The 16,402-nt window shown below is 40.0% G+C and overlaps 1 protein-coding gene across 1 annotated transcript in view; it reads left to right on the top strand.

The window, feature by feature from the left end:
* Window positions 1-16,402, top strand: part of LOC118762224 (trichohyalin-like) — a 236,536-nt gene that overhangs the window by 168,073 nt on the left and 52,061 nt on the right. Inside the window, exons 20-22 of the mRNA XM_036500774.1 lie at window positions 3,095-3,136; window positions 9,044-9,127; window positions 15,211-15,285. Of these exons, the coding sequence (XP_036356667.1) occupies window positions 3,095-3,136; window positions 9,044-9,127; window positions 15,211-15,285 (201 nt within the window). The remainder of the gene's footprint in view (window positions 1-3,094; window positions 3,137-9,043; window positions 9,128-15,210; window positions 15,286-16,402) is intronic.

Genomic DNA, 16,402 nt, shown 5'->3' on the forward strand with positions numbered 1-16,402 from the left:
TTGTAATCTCAAACGAGATCATTCTTATTGTGTTTCTCAAACAGTGGGGATATCAGATACGCTACATGGGGGATACAACTTCTGATTGCTATAAACAATCACAGTGTGGAATATTTGGTTAGATTTGTTATTATAATTCTCATTGAGAAGATTTTTGGTCAAAGACATCCCAACAGACACCATAATGCTATTTGTTGAACTGTGTAGGAATTAGAAAGGCTGTGTTATCGATGATGTGGAAAGTAGCTGTGTAAGTGTACAGTGGAAAACTAGAACATGCTGTTTAATGTATAACAAAGTATTGGTACTTCATTGGTGGAGTATACCATGTACCTATTTCTATTTCTTTACTACCCACAAGGGGCTAAACACAGAGGGGACAAACAAGGACAGACAAATGGATTAAGTCGATTATATCGACCCCAGTGCGTAACTGGTACTTATTTAATCGACCCTGAAAGGATGAAAGGCAGTGTCGACCTCGGCAGAATTTGAACTCAGAATGTAGCGGCAGACGAAATACCTATTTCTTTATTACCCACAAGGGGCTAAACATAGAGGGGACAAACAAGGACAAACATAGGTATTAAGTCGATTACATCAACCCCAGTGCGTAACTGGTACTTAATTTATCGACCCTGAAAGGATGAAAGGCAAAGTCGACCTTGGCGGAATTTGAACTCAGAACGTAGCGGCAGACGAAATACCTATTTCTTTACTACCCACAAGGGGCTAAACACAGAGGGGACAAGCAAGGACAGACAAACGGATTAAGTCGATTACATCGACCCCAGTACGTAACTGGTACTTTATTTATCGACCCTGAAAGGATGAAAGGCAAAGTCGACCTTGGCGGAATTTGAACTCAGAACGTAGCGGCATATGAAATACTGCTGAGCATTTCATTCAGCGTGCTAACAATTCTGCCAGCTCGCCACCTTAAGTATACAGGGTACCACTAATGGTATGTTTTATGATGTTACAGTCAGAAAGTATTGCAACAATTAGGGCATGTTATGTATAGTACAATGGTTATTATAAATCATGTGGTGTTCAGTGTAGGAATAAAGACCTGTGTAATGTATACTATCATCATCATCATCATCATCGTTTAACGTCCGTTTTCCGTGCTAGCATGGGTTGGATGGTTCGACCAGGGTCTGGGAAGCCAGGAGGCTGCACCAGGCTCCAGTCTGATCTGGCAGTGTTTCTACAGCTGGATGCCCTTCCTAATGCCAACCACTCTGTGAGTGTAGTGGGTGCATTTTACGTGCCACCGGCATGGAGGCCAGTTGAGGCGGCACTGGCATCGGCCACGATTCGGATGGTGCCTTTTACGTGCCACCGGCACGGAAGCGAGTCTAGGCGGCGCTGGCATCGGCCACCTTCAGATGGTGCTGTTTACGTGCCATGGGCTCAGGGATCACAACTGCAGTTTCCATTGATTTTGATGTTGGTGTACTTGACTCAATGGATCTCCTCAAGCAGAGGGTCGAAATGGTGTTTCTTCACTTGCCACCTGCACAGGAGTCAGTCCAGGGGTCCTGGCAACTGCCGGGTGCCAGTTGTAGGATTGGTTCAATAACTCATCCACACTTTTGACATGTGTGAGGCTGAAATCATTACAGAGGTCCCAAATTGTTGGACCAGGCCATGAAAGTTACAGAGAGGGTCATAGCTCAACTAATTAGGAAGACAATCAGCCTAAACGTGATGCAGTTTGGTTTTGTGCTTGAGAAGACGCATCAAACTAATTAAAATGGTAGCCATTCACACATACAGGTATACAGGTATGTCCTTTGTGGTCATACCCCACCTCTCTCTTCCTCTCACCCACACGTGCATAATCAGTCCCCTGACAAAACTCCCTTACAACTCATCTTCCCCAAACCCCCTCTCACCACCCATAATCACCACCTGCTGCAGGCCCCTCCACTCTGCCTCACACACCTATCTGCACACTCTCCATTCCCTCACATGTCTCTCATACCACCCACCCCCATCCAGCTACTCCAGTTTCTCTTAACATGACTTGCCAGTAATCTCTTCTCCATCTTTAAACATCTCATCTCACACTCTTATTGAATATCCCTTGATTGTTACCAGCATCACCTTACTGGTACTTGTGCCTGTGCTAGTAGGGTACCAAGAGCACCATCCGAGCGTGATCATTGCCAGAGCAGCCAACTGGCTTCCATACCCGTGGCACGTAAAAGGGCACCATTCGAGCATGATCGTTACCAATGTTGCTTCACTGGCACCTGTGTCGGTAGCACGTGTAAAAAGAATCAAGCGAGGTCATTGCCAGATCCGCATGACTGGCCCCCGTGCTGGTGGCACGTAAAAAGCACCCACTACACTCTTGGAGTGGTTGGCATTAGGAAGGGCATCCAGCTGTAGAAACTCTGCCAGATCAAGATTGGAGTCTGGTGCAGCCATCTGGTTCACCAGCCCTCAGTCAAAATCGTCCAACCCATGCTAGCATGGAAAGCGGACGTTAAATGATGATGATGATGACCCCACTGCTCCCTGTGGGTAGATCCCAATGCATCTCCAACACCCTCTATTTCTCTCTCTCTCTAACTCTATCTCTCCTTCATCCCTTGACCGGGGTGGCCAAGTATCCCCCCTATAGCAAATCCCTCATCTCTGTCCCTCTGTTATACTCCAGCCTCTTATCTGGACCAAAGACACTTCTCTCAGTCCCACAACTTCTTCTAGACGAGAGGTCTTTGTCTTGGAGATTGATTGGTCACTCCACTCATCCTGGGGCCATGTAAAAAGCACCCAGTAAACTCTGTAAAATAATTGGCATTAGGAAAGGAATCCAACCATGGAAACCATTCCAAAACAGGTAATGGAGCATGGTGCAACTCTCTGGCTTGCCAGCTCCTGTCAAACCATCCAACCCATGCCAGCATGGAAGACAGACGTTAAATAATGATGATGATGATTTCATGGGGTTTTGTGAAAAGGAAGTTGTGTTATGTTGATATTGTAGTGTTAATATGTACAGAGGTTGTATAGTGTTTAGGGAGTGTTATGTAGAGTAACAATATACTTCTTAAAAATAGTATTCTTTTTTTTTTTTCAGAAGAGCATGCAGAGAAAGGCAAAGGAAAGAAAGGTGAAAAAGGTACAATTAATTATAATTATATTCTACAGGAATGTATACGATTGCAATATACTTTTTGTGCAGTTTTCTCAAAAAAAAAAAAAAAAATTACTGAGCAGAAATGTCCAAGTTTCATGTATTTTACCTGAAAAGTTCTTAACAGGGAAATATCTGATGTAAATGATGTCTGAAAGATTTTTTAATGTGAAGACACAATTTCATTTCCTGATAAAGCACTCTATAGAATAGTTTGATAGAGTTGTATAACTCCCATCAAGAAGATCTATGATCAAAGGAATTTTACCTGATGTGTATGCTTTTGTACTTCTTTTGTTCTGTTTTTTTTTTTAAAGATGGCTGTAAATGATTTTAAAGAAAATCTGGATATTAATTGAATACCCTCCTTTGTTCTGAAGAAGTTAATTTGCATAGCTAAAAATTTGTGCGACTTTAAAGCCACTGTTGTTGCTATTGTAAATGTTGTTGACTACTTCTGTTCAACCCTAAGATGCAGCACACTGTATGAGAACAACTGTATGTCCATCTGCAGCGACATTTTAGTGTCTGTTAACAAGTTAGAATAAAGAATGACATACACTACAACAATTAACAAATGTTATATAGTGGACAGTATATTAGTTGAAACATGTTAATGCTTCAAATATGTACTTTTAAGTATAGAATATGCACTAGTATAACATATATTTAACAAGGATACTTTTGAGGAGACCTATTGAGTTAAGTACATCAACATCAAAATAAATATCAAATGGAAATTGTAGCTGAGATACCTGTGCCAGTGGCACATAAAGAGCACTATTTGAACGTGGCTGATGCCAGTGCTGCCTTGACTGGCTTCCGTGCCGGTGGCACGTAAAAAGCACCAACTGATCATGGCCACTGCCAGCCTCCCCTGGCACCTGTGCCGATGGCATGTAAAAAGCACCTACCACACTCATGGAGTGGTTGGCGTTAGGAAGGGCATCCAGCTGTAGAAACACTGTCACATCAGACTGGAGCCTGGTGCAGCCCCCTGGCTTCCCAGACCCTTGTTGAACCATCCAAACCGTGATAGTACAGAAAACGGATGTTAAACGATGATGATATATATATGTGTGAGTGTGTGTGTATGTATGTATGTATGTATGTATAACATATTAGTGACTCCATCAGATCCAGATACTAGATTACTTGTTTCATCTCAATTGAAACAATTACATTATTTTATAAATATTCCATGAAAGTTAAGATTTGAATTTAATAATTACATATATAGCACATATGTATGACATACATACATACATTACATACACACATACACATATATATATATAACAACAAAGGGTGAAATTAATTAATTAAGAAGTAATCAATAATTTCACCAAGTAGAATTTGCCATGAGAAAAGACCATTTCATGGTAAGTTTAAGTAATACTATATAATTAGGGTTCAGCAACGATTTGCTTCACCACACACCGAACTTTAGAAATAGCAGTCAAAAAATCTTAGCTATTCCTTCTATATATATATATATATATATATATATATATATATATATATTTATATATATATAGCTGTAGAAATGAGTTGCGACGTCACAGGTGCCATTTGTATCGGGCCTTGCCTTTCCCTTGGACAACATCGGTGACGTGGAGAGGGGAGGCCGGTATGCATGGGCGACTGCTGGTCTTCCATAAAACAACCTTGCCCAGACTTGTGCCTCAGAGGGTAACTCTCTAGGTGCAAACCCATGGTCAGTGTCTGACCGAAGGGGGTCATTATATATATATTTATATATATATAATGATAAATCTCAGAGCGAGTTATAAACAGTAGCGGAAACACATCGTGATGTATATTTGCCATTTGAATATGGCTAACCCCTAAGGGTGGATGCTACTGTAGTTTGTAGCCCCAGGAAGACACCTCCTCCAGCTGGCTATAGACACACTTTCTGTGCCCTATCAGTATTTGTGAAGGGAAGTCATCCTTCCCGTCTTCAACTTATGATACACACGGACTCGAGTTTCAAGGTATTGACCTATCATTGGCGTGTGACAATCATAGTTGTCGACGAGAAGTCGGCTCCCTTCACAAATACATATACTTTTTCCAGTATCGATTGACACTGATATTGAAAAAGTGAAATCAAACAATGATAAATCTCAGAGCGAGTTATAAACAGTAGCGGAAACACATCGTGATGTATATTTGCCAATTTAATATGGCTAACCCCTAAGGGTGGATGCTACTGTAGTTGTAGCCCCAGGAAGACACCTCCTCCAGCTGGCTATAGACACACTTTCTGTGCCCTATCAGTATTGTGAAGGGAAGTCATCCTTCCCGTCTTCAACTTATGATACACACGGACTCGAGTTTCAAGGTATTGACCTATCATTGGCGTGTGACAATCATAGTTGTCGACGAGAAGTCGGCTCCCTTCACAAATACATATACTTTTTCCAGTATCGATTGACACTGATATTGAAAAAGTGAAATCAAACAATGATAAATCTCAGAGCGAGTTATAAACAGTAGCGGAAACACATCGTGACGTATATTTGCCAATTAATATGGCTAACCCCTAAGGGTGGATGCTACTGTAGTTTGTAGCCCCAGGAAGACACCTCCTCCAGCTGGCTATAGACACACTTTCTGTGCCCTATCAGTATTGTGAAGGGAAGTCATCCTTCCCGTCTTCAACTTATGATACACACGGACTCGAGTTTCAAGGTATTGACCTATCATTGGCGTGTGACAATCATAGTTGTCGACGAGAAGTCGGCTCCCTTCACAAATACATATACTTTTTCCAGTATCGATTGACACTGATATTGAAAAAGTGAAATCAAACAATGATAAATCTCAGAGCGAGTTATAAACAGTAGCGGAAACACATCGTGATGTATATTTGCCAATTTAATATGGCTAACCCCTAAGGGTGGATGCTACTGTAGTTTGTAGCCCCAGGAAGACACCTCCTCCAGCTGGCTATAGACACACTTTCTGTGCCCTATCAGTATTTGTGAAGGGAAGTCATCCTTCCCGTCTTCAACTTATGATACACACGGACTCGAGTTCAAGGTATTGACTATCATTGGCGTGTGTGACAATCATAGTTGTCGACGAGAAGTCGGCTCCCTTCACAAATACATATACTTTTTCCAGTATCGATTGACATGATATTGAAAAAGTGAAATCAAACAATGATAAATCTCAGAGCGAGTATAAACAGTAGCGGAAACACATCGTGATGTATATTTGCCAATTTAATATGGCTAACCCCTAAGGGTGGATGCTACTGTAGTTGTAGCCCCAGGAAGACACCTCCTCCAGCTGGCTATAGACACACTTTCTGTGCCCTATCAGTATTTGTGAAGGGAAGTCATCCTTCCGTCTTCAACTTATGATACAACGGACTCGAGTTTCAAGGTATTGACCTATCATTGGCGTGTGTGACAATCATAGTTGTCGACGAGAAGTCGGCTCCCTTCACAAATACATATACTTTTTCCAGTATCGATTGACACTGATATTGAAAAAGTGAAATCAAACAGTGATAAATCTCAGAGCGAGTTATAACAGTAGCGGAAACACATCGTGACGTATATTTGCCAATTTAATATGGCTAACCCCTAAGGGTGGATGCTACTGTAGTTTGTAGCCCCAGGAAGACACCTCCTCCAGCTGGCTATAGACACACTTTCTGTGCCCTATCAGTATTTGTGAAGGGAAGTCATCCTTCCCGTCTTCAACTTATGATACACACGGACTCGAGTTTCAAGGTATTGACCTATCATTGGCGTGTGACAATCATAGTTGTCGACGAGAAGTCGGCTCCCTTCACAAATACATATACTTTTTCCAGTATCGATTGACACTGATATTGAAAAAGTGAAATCAAACAATGATAAATCTCAGAGCGAGTTATAAACAGTAGCGGAGGAAACACATCGTGATGTATATTTGCCAATTAATATGGCTAACCCCTAAGGGTGGATGCTACTGTAGTTTGTAGCCCCAGGAAGACACCTCCTCCAGCTGGCTATAGACACACTTTCTGTGCCCTATCAGTATTTGTGAAGGGAAGTCATCCTTCCCGTCTTCAACTTATGATACACACGGACTCGAGTTTCAAGGTATTGACCTATCATTGGCGTGTGACAATCATGGTTGTCGACGAGAAGTCAGCTCCCTTCACAAATACATATACTTTTTCCAGTATCGATTGACACTGATATTGAAAAAGTGAAATCAAACAATGATAAATCTCAGAGCGAGTTATAAACAGTAGCGGAAACACATCGTGACGTATATTTGCCATTTGAATATGGCTAACCCAGCTGGAGGAGATATCTTCCTGGGGCTACAAACTACAGTAGCATCCACCCTTAGGGGTTAGCCATATTCAAATGGCAAATATACGTCACGAGATATATATATATATATATATATATATATATATAATACAAAACCACATTAAAATACCAATCCAAAACCCAAGAAAATACAAAGATAAGTGAAAGAAGAAAAAAAGGGAAAGAGGAGAAAGTAAAAACATCATTTCGTGACAAGTGCGTTAATTGGTCACGCACCACGCGGTTCAACGGAACCTGCTGAAGCAAGCCACGAAGCTTGTGGTATTACTGTGGCCAGTGACAAGAGCAACCATGCTAAGTTTATATTTTATGCAATACTCTAGCAATTTGTATGTTTTACACAGCCACTGTTGTGGTACAAGCAAGGTCAGCCTAATGGTAATGGTATCTTCCTGCTTTATCTATTGTTCTCTCAGATGCCATCATGATGTGAAGTAGTGCACATCGTACCCTTGCTGTTGAAACATTCATCGAGATTAGGGGTCTAGGAGTTTTTTTCTTTCTTTTCTCTTTTACTCTTTACTCTTTTACTTGTTTCAGTCATTCGACTGCGGCCATGCTGGAGCACCGCCTTTAGTTGAGCAACTCGACCCCGGGACTTATTCTTTTGTAAGCCCAGTACTTATTCTATCGGTCTCTTTTGCCGAACCGCTAGGTAACAAGGACATAAACACACCAGCATCGGTTGTCATGCAATGCTAGGGGGACAAACACAGACACACAAACACACACACGCAAATATATATATATATATATACATATATACGACGGGCTTCTTTCAGTTTCCGTCTACCAAATCCACTCACAAGGCTTTGGTCGGCCCGAGGCTATAGTAGAAGACACTTGCCCAAGGTGCCACGCAGTGGGACTGAACCCGGGACCATGTGGTTGGTAAACAAGCTACTTACCACACAGCCACTCCTGTGCCTGTTTTTTTTTTACCTCTTCACTGCGTCTCAGTTAGACTCAGGTTTTCCTTTGTATGTCGTAAAAGGTGAGTAAAAAGTTGTTGTTGAAGTAGGATTTGCACTCTGAACTCATAAAAAACCCTCACCAGCAGTGACTGACTGCTCGAAGGAAACCATGGGCTGGATGGGGGGGGGGGGCGGTGTGTCACCTGTGTGGTGCAAAAGTGTCATCCACCAGGAGGACCAGGAGGAGGAGGGAATCACCAATGAATGTGGGGTGCAGCAATTTGCTGCTACAACATATACTACTACTACTACTGCTGCTACTACTACTATTACTACTACTAATACTACTACTACTACTACTACTGCCGCTGCTGCTACTACTACTATTACTACTGGTGCTGCTGCTGCTACTACTACTACTACTACCACTACTACTACTACCACTACTACTACTACTATTACTACTACTACCACCACTACTACTGCTTCTGCTGCTACTACTACTACTACTGCACATTGATTGATGAAATTAGGATTTGTTGTGTTGGTGCCTTGATATCAGAAATTTGTGAGATAGCACAATACCTGTAGTTATCAACCCCCATGTGCTGTTAATATTATCATCTTCTATTCAGGTAAGCGAAAGAAGACGGATTCAACACCAAAGGTAGAAATCCCATCTACATCAGGAGAAGGGAAGCCTGTACAGAGCTCATCAGGTATGTTTCACATTATATCTTTATATATAAAAGTCAAGTTGTGTCTGTCCCCTTCGATTTAGATTCCTAACTACTCCCACATTTTGCGGTGCAGTTTAACCAAAACCGGGTATCTTATAGTCGTGATTCATATCGAACCCTTCTGGGTATTAGCGCGCGTCTACAATGAGTCTACAATTTAAAAAAAAATTTACCATCATTTTTTTCCATTTTAATGCATTTTTTTTGCTATTATATAAGGGAAGTAACTCTCTAAAAATGTCTACGATGAGTCAACGATTTAAAAAAAAATTTACCATAATTTTTTTCCATTTTTGATGCATTTTTTTGCTATTTTTTGGCTATAACTCTCTAAAAATGCTTATATAGTTATTTCCCTTACAAACCCGAGCAACGCCGGGCGATACTGCTAGTTTTACTTAAAAGTTTAAAGTTCCATAATACTTTTACTAACATATCTTTATTCAGAATTAAATATCAGAATATTTTTAATCGACAGAAAGTCTTTGATTAACTTTGTTTACAATTATATGCTTATGATGTCCTGTTCAGTAAAATGTTGCAGTTTTGGAGACTGGACTAGGCTGTAACATTCAGAATGCATCATTCAAAGTGTGTGTATAAATGAGAGTACATTGCGTGGTATACTTTTATAAGTTCTGAGTTCAAATTCTGCCGAGGTTGACTTTGCCTTTCATCCTTTCGGGGTCAATTAAATAAGTACCAGTTACGCACTGGGGTCGATATAATTGACTTAATCCGTTTGTCTGTCCTTGCTTGTCTCTTCTGTGTTTAGCCCCTTGTGGGTAGTAAAGAAATAGGTATAGTTTTAACATATATTGTGAGCAGTATAGATATGGAAATATGTTGTGTAGTGTTGTTAGAGCAAGTTGTATGCAATTTTGTAAAGACCTGGTCGTCAGAACATTTTCTACAGGATATTATGCAGAAGTGAGGTTATGTTGTGCATAGTAATCAGAACATATATAGGAATTACTAAAATCTTTGGAGTATAGGCGCAGGAGTGGCTGTGTGGTAAGTAGCTTGCTAACCAACCACATGGTTCTGGGTTCAGTCCCACTGCGTGGCATCTTAGGCAAGTGTCTTCTGCTATAGCCTCGGGCCGACCAATTCCTTGTGAGTGGATTTGGTAGACAGAAACTGAAAGAAGCCTGTCGTATATATGTATATATATATGTATGTGTGTGTATATGTTTGTGCGTCTGTGTTTGTCCCCCTAGCATTGCTTGACAACCAATGCTGGTGTGTTTACGTCCCCGTCACTTAGCGGTTCGGCAAAAGAGACCGATAGAATAAGTACTGGGCTTACAAAGAATAAGTCCCGGGGTCGATTTGCTCGACTAAAAAGGCGGTGCTCCAGCATGGCTGCAGTCAAATGACTGAAACAAGTAAAAGAGAGAAAAGAGATATGCTATAATTGTAAATGTAACAAGTTTATGGAATGTAATATATCTGTTAGGTTATGATGTATGGTGTAGGAAGTTGATGTTGTATGAACTGTTAAGTAGAGGCCAGGATACTGCATGTGTTATTTACTGCAGATAAACAATGCTGTCCTTGTCTGTCCTTGTTTGTCCCCTCTGTGTTTAGCCCCTTGTGGGTAGTAAAGAAATAGGTGGTGGTTGTGGTGGTGATGATGATGAGGAGGAGGAGGAAGAACCCATACAATGTTTTTATCTCTATACACAACCTAAAATCATTACAGCATTGTTTATCTGCAGTAAATAACACATGCAGTATCCTGGCCTCTACTTAACAGTTCATACAACATCAACTTCCTACACCATACATCATAACCTAACAGATATATTACATTCCATAAACTTGTTACATTTACAATTATAGCATATCTCTTTTCTCTCTTTTACTTGTTTCAGTCATTTGACTGTGGCCATGCTGGAGCACCACCTTTAGTCGAGCAAATCAACCCCAGGACTTATTCTTTGTAAGTCCAGTACTTATCATATCGGTCTCTTTTGCCGAACCGCTAAGTGATGGGAACGTAAACAAACCAGCATCGGTTGTCAAGCAATGCTAGGGGGATGAACACAGACACACAAATGCACACACGCATATACATATATATACATATATACGACGGGCTTCTTTCAGTTTCCGTCTACCAAATCCACTCACAAGGCATTGGTTGGCCCGGGGCTATAGCAGAAGACACTTGCCCAAGATGCCACGCAGTGGGACTGAACCCGGAACCATGTGGTTGGTAAGCAAGCTACTTACCACACAGCCACTCCCTTGCATACAAGCATGTCTCCTGCACCCCTCTTCAGCTGAGCGTTCTTAATTGTGCAGGTTCTTGGGTACTGGTGCTGCATAAAAACACCCAGTCCACACCCTGTAAAGTGGTTGGCATTAGGATAGGCATCCAGCCATTGAAACCATACCAAAACTGACATGGAACCTAGGCAGCTCTCCAGATGATTAGCTCCTGTCAAACCATCCGACCCATGCCAGCATGGAAAATGGACGTTAAATTATGGTAATGATGAGGAAAGTGAGTTTTATAGTCAGAAAATGTCTTTTGTTATATTATGTGGTGTGCAGTGAGGGCATGGGGGTGCTGTACTCATGACCCTGAGATCTTGGCTCTGATTCCTGAACTGGGTGATGTGGTGTGTTCTTGAGCAAAACACCCCATTTCATATTGCCCTGTGATCGGTTTGACCTCTGACATTTGGCACACATGTTCACCTGTACAGGCTACGTCTGTTTGATGGAGGGAGTGAGCTTTTGTGCAGCACAAGCATTTGATTACTATGAACCAAGTCACCTGTGCAGGTTGTTCAGAAAGAAACAGCTGAACCCTCATCTATGACAAGAGAGTCCACAATGATAGCAAAGCATTGATGACATTTTGTATGGTGTGCTTTGATGACATGGTGTGTGGAGATTGACATATTGTGTGTGGTGCTAAATAGAGCAATGAGATGCCAACATAGTTCAGTATGTAAGAAATACACTCCACATGAGTTGTGGTTCTGGGTTTGACCTCATCGGGTAGCCCCTTGGGTAAGTGCTTTCCTATTAAGCCTTTTGCTAAACATTGACTCGAAGTGGAACTTGTTGGTAGACACCATTTTGAAGTGCGTTATGTATGTATAAAAATTGTATTAGTCTTCTGAAATTCTCTCTGTGCACATATCTTTCTTGCTGTCATTGGTTTGCGTCAGTCTCACTAGAGATTTTGTGAAGGCCATAGGCACTAACACTTCTTCCAGGCCAAGTAAATATATGTATGTATACATGGGTTGGACGAAATAATGGAAACACCTTAAACAAAGTTTCAATTTTTGTCCATTCTTCAGCTAAAACAGTTTCCAGTTCTTAAGTTAAGTTAATTTTTTGGCTCAAAAAGCAAAAAGCAAGGCCATGTAGGGGGACATGGAGTTATGTACAGGGAGGGTGTTCATGCAAAGAGTTCAGGCCATTTCTGGTCAAGAGAGACTTTGAACCGAGTGGTCGTCGGCATCTTCACTATTTCTTGCAGTGATGATGGTGGAGGATATCGACTCCTTACTTGTTTTTCTAAAATACACCATAAATGTTCAATTATATTGAGATCTGAGGACTGTGGTGGCCAGATAAGATGTTCAACTTCACTAGAATGTTCCTCGTGCTATTCAGTAACAACTATAGCTGTGTGAATTGGTGCATTATCATCCAGAAAGATTGCGTTTACCTCTGGAAACAGTTCTGCAACCATAAGATGAATTTGATCAGATATGCTTAAACAGTCTTGACGATTAATTCTACCATGAAAGGAAACTATTGGGACAGTGGGTTTCCAAGATATAACCCCCCCCCACTCCAGATCATCACGGATCCTCCTCCGTGTTTAACAGTTGGAAGAAGGCAGTCTGAGTCAAATGTTTCTTTTGGCTGTCTCCACAGGTATACTTGGCCAGTGGCCGGAAATAAGGTAAAGGATTACTCGTCCAAGAACTTAACATTCTTCCACTGCTCTAGGGACCAATTCTGTAGGTTTTTACTCCAGTGGTTTTCTGATTGCAACCCTCCCTTGAAATCTGGCTCTGTACACTTCCCAGCGAACAGTTTTTGTGGAAACTGGGTTCTCAAGGTGGTCATTAAGCTCTGCAGCAATTTTGGGAGCTATACTTTTGTGATCCTTTCTAACAATTTGTGCAAGAGTCCGACATGCCCTGTCTGAAAGTTTTGGTTTTCTTCCAGAGTTTTGTTTTGACGAGGAGGCCTTTCTCAAAGACTGTCATTGCTTTTGAGACAGTCCTTCTTGATACACCAAACATAAAGATTAGCAAGTTTTTGATGGTTTTTATAGATATTTCAAAATTATGATGCCATGATTGCTAGGTGTTTCCATTATTTTGTCCAACCTCTGTATTTATATATGTGTTTTATTTTTACATTATTATACATTTAGTTTCATAACAGCCAAGCCATGTTACTGAATGGTTTCATGTTGAAGAATATTCCAAGTGTGGAAAGGCAAAGTAACAATCATTGTTTGTTAACATAAGTTGACTGTTATGAAATTAAATTTACACTATTTTATAAATAATATACCCACTCTGTAACCTGATATATGAGTGCCTGTTATTTCCTGACTCATGCCTATATGTGTGTGTGTGAGTGTGAAGAAAATGGAAAAAGTTGTAATATCACCTGTAACCTGTGTGATTTGAATGCTGCATCTACTGTAAACCAAAATGATATTACAACCTTTAACCACCTAAATATGTTATACCGTGTGTGTGACGTAACACTTTCGTTACTGTATTTCTGTTGAGATGCTCTGTGTTTCTTTCAATTACTTTAAATATAACAAAGAATTTAGTAAAATAACTTATTTATTATTTAGCTACTGTTAGCAACACAAATTGTGACTAAGATTTGGTGGGAGATTTTAATTCAAAACTTATGAAAACAAGACATTTTGTACTCAGATCCAGGGCCGGTTTCAGCCGGGTTGGTCACAAAAGGGTTAAGAGAACCACTGTCATATATATAAAAAAATCAAAAAAAAATCTTAGTGCCCAATTTCAGTTACCAGACTGAAATAAGTAACATGATCAATATAATCAACTAAAACAACTTTGGTGCTCCAGCATGGCCACAGTCCAGTGACTAACAAGCAAATAATTACAATAAGAATCATGACATGGTGCACTGTACAAGTTAGGGACATATTACATCATGTTTGGTGTAGCAAATAGCAAATACTGTATGATGTATCATCATCATTGTTTAACGTCTGCTTTCCATGCTAGCATGGGTTGGACGATTTGACAGGTCTAGCGAACCAGGCTCCAGTCTGATCTGGCAGTGTTTCTACAGCTGGATGCCCTTCCTAATGCCAACCACTCCGAGAGCGTAGTGGGTGCTTTTATGTGCCACTGGCACGAGGGCCAGTTTGGTGGTACTGGCAACTGCCACGCCCAAATGATGCTTTTTATGTGCTACCTGCACAGGAGCCAGTCCAGCGGCACTGGCAGTGACCTCACTCGAATGTGCCACCAGTACAAGTGCTAGTAATGCGACGCGGTAACGATCATGCTCGAATGGTGTTTTTAACGTGTCATCGGCACGAAGGCCAGCTTGTTGCTCTGGCAACGATCTCACTCATATGGTACTCTTAGCGCTCCACTAGCAACGGATACCAGTCACCGAGTTTGATTTCGACTTCAATTTCACTTGCCTCAACTGGTCTTCGCAAGCAGAGTTTAGTATTCAATGAAGAAAGGGACTCATAAGTGGACTGGTTATACCCCTAGCATAGGTAGGAATTGCTACATTTGTATCTGATACACTGTACAACCCCCCACTAACCACCAAACAGTTAACGTACCCTCTTCTCACATTGGACTCAATACAAATGAGTCACTCAGTCGTCTTACTATCATGATAGCAAAATTTTATCCATGCGCACATTTTTGTCCTTGCATATATTTCCTTGCAGATCTTTAAGCTGAGCATCAACTCTGTTGATCTTGAGAATTTGCGAGATTACTCTACGACTATAGACATGAATTCTCTCTAATTAATATTTTGATATTCTATTTATTAAGCTCCAGATGTGACGGAAGGTAAAGTACCAATTGCTTCAGAAGAGTCAACCACTGAAAAAGGCAGAATAGAATCAGGTGCGTTTAATGTCAGGTTCTTTTTTAGAAAACTAAAAGTATTATATAATAAAACTGTGGAGGAATGAAGTGGCTGATGAGAACGAGAAACCAGATGCCAATCAAGAAGCAGCGGGTTCAAATAGCCTCTTTCCTTCACTGTGGTGAGTCAAATGAGAGAGAAAATGTTTTGGGGAATGATTTCAATGTAATAGTTCTTTTCTGGCCAGAAGCTTGGGTAGAGGGCATCTGACCTGACATTTGGATTTACTGTTTCTGATTGCATCTTGAGGTAAGAGCAACCTTTATTTATGCCTTATAACCACATAAATCTTGTAGAATTTCATTATATTTAAATCTCAGAATATTTTTGTACATGAGAAAAGTGTTCACGACTGATCTTTTTTTTTCTTTTTATAGGTTGATATAACTTCTCACTGATGTAATATAGGGAATTAAAAGACTTTCATGAAATGAGATTATCTGAGCAAATTAATTGACAAATATTCCCGAGGGTTGATTAAAAACTAAAAATCAACAACCAAGGGACATAACTCTAATAATATAAGCCAAAAAAATTTGGAAAATAAAGATAATTCAGATAAGAGTGGATCTGATCCTTAAATCTAACTGACAAAAGCAACAGACATGCTAAGGTTTTATTGGTAAAACTTGAAAGGATTGATATATGTGTGTGTGTGTGTGTATCAGTACATCACTTCAAAAACACTCTACATATATGTGTGTGTGTGTGTGTATATATATATATATATATATATATATATATAAATAAAACTGAGAATGTGTCTGAATGTGTGTGTATATGTGTATATATGTATGTATTATTTATATGTGTGTATGTATGTATTATATATATTTATATGATATGTATGTATGTATGCATTATATATATATATTGATATGTATGTATGCATTATATATATATGTATATATGTATATATATGTGTGGTGTGTATATATATATGTATATATAATATATATATATGTATATATATAGGTATATATATATATATATGTATATATATATGTATATAATGTATATATATATATGTATATATATATGTATATATATGTATATATATATATGTATATATATGTATAAAACTTGAAAATCGCC

The sequence above is a fragment of the Octopus sinensis genome, linkage group LG2 (genome assembly GCF_006345805.1).
Source record: "Octopus sinensis linkage group LG2, ASM634580v1, whole genome shotgun sequence".
In the NCBI taxonomy this organism is placed as follows: domain Eukaryota; kingdom Metazoa; phylum Mollusca; class Cephalopoda; order Octopoda; family Octopodidae; genus Octopus; species Octopus sinensis.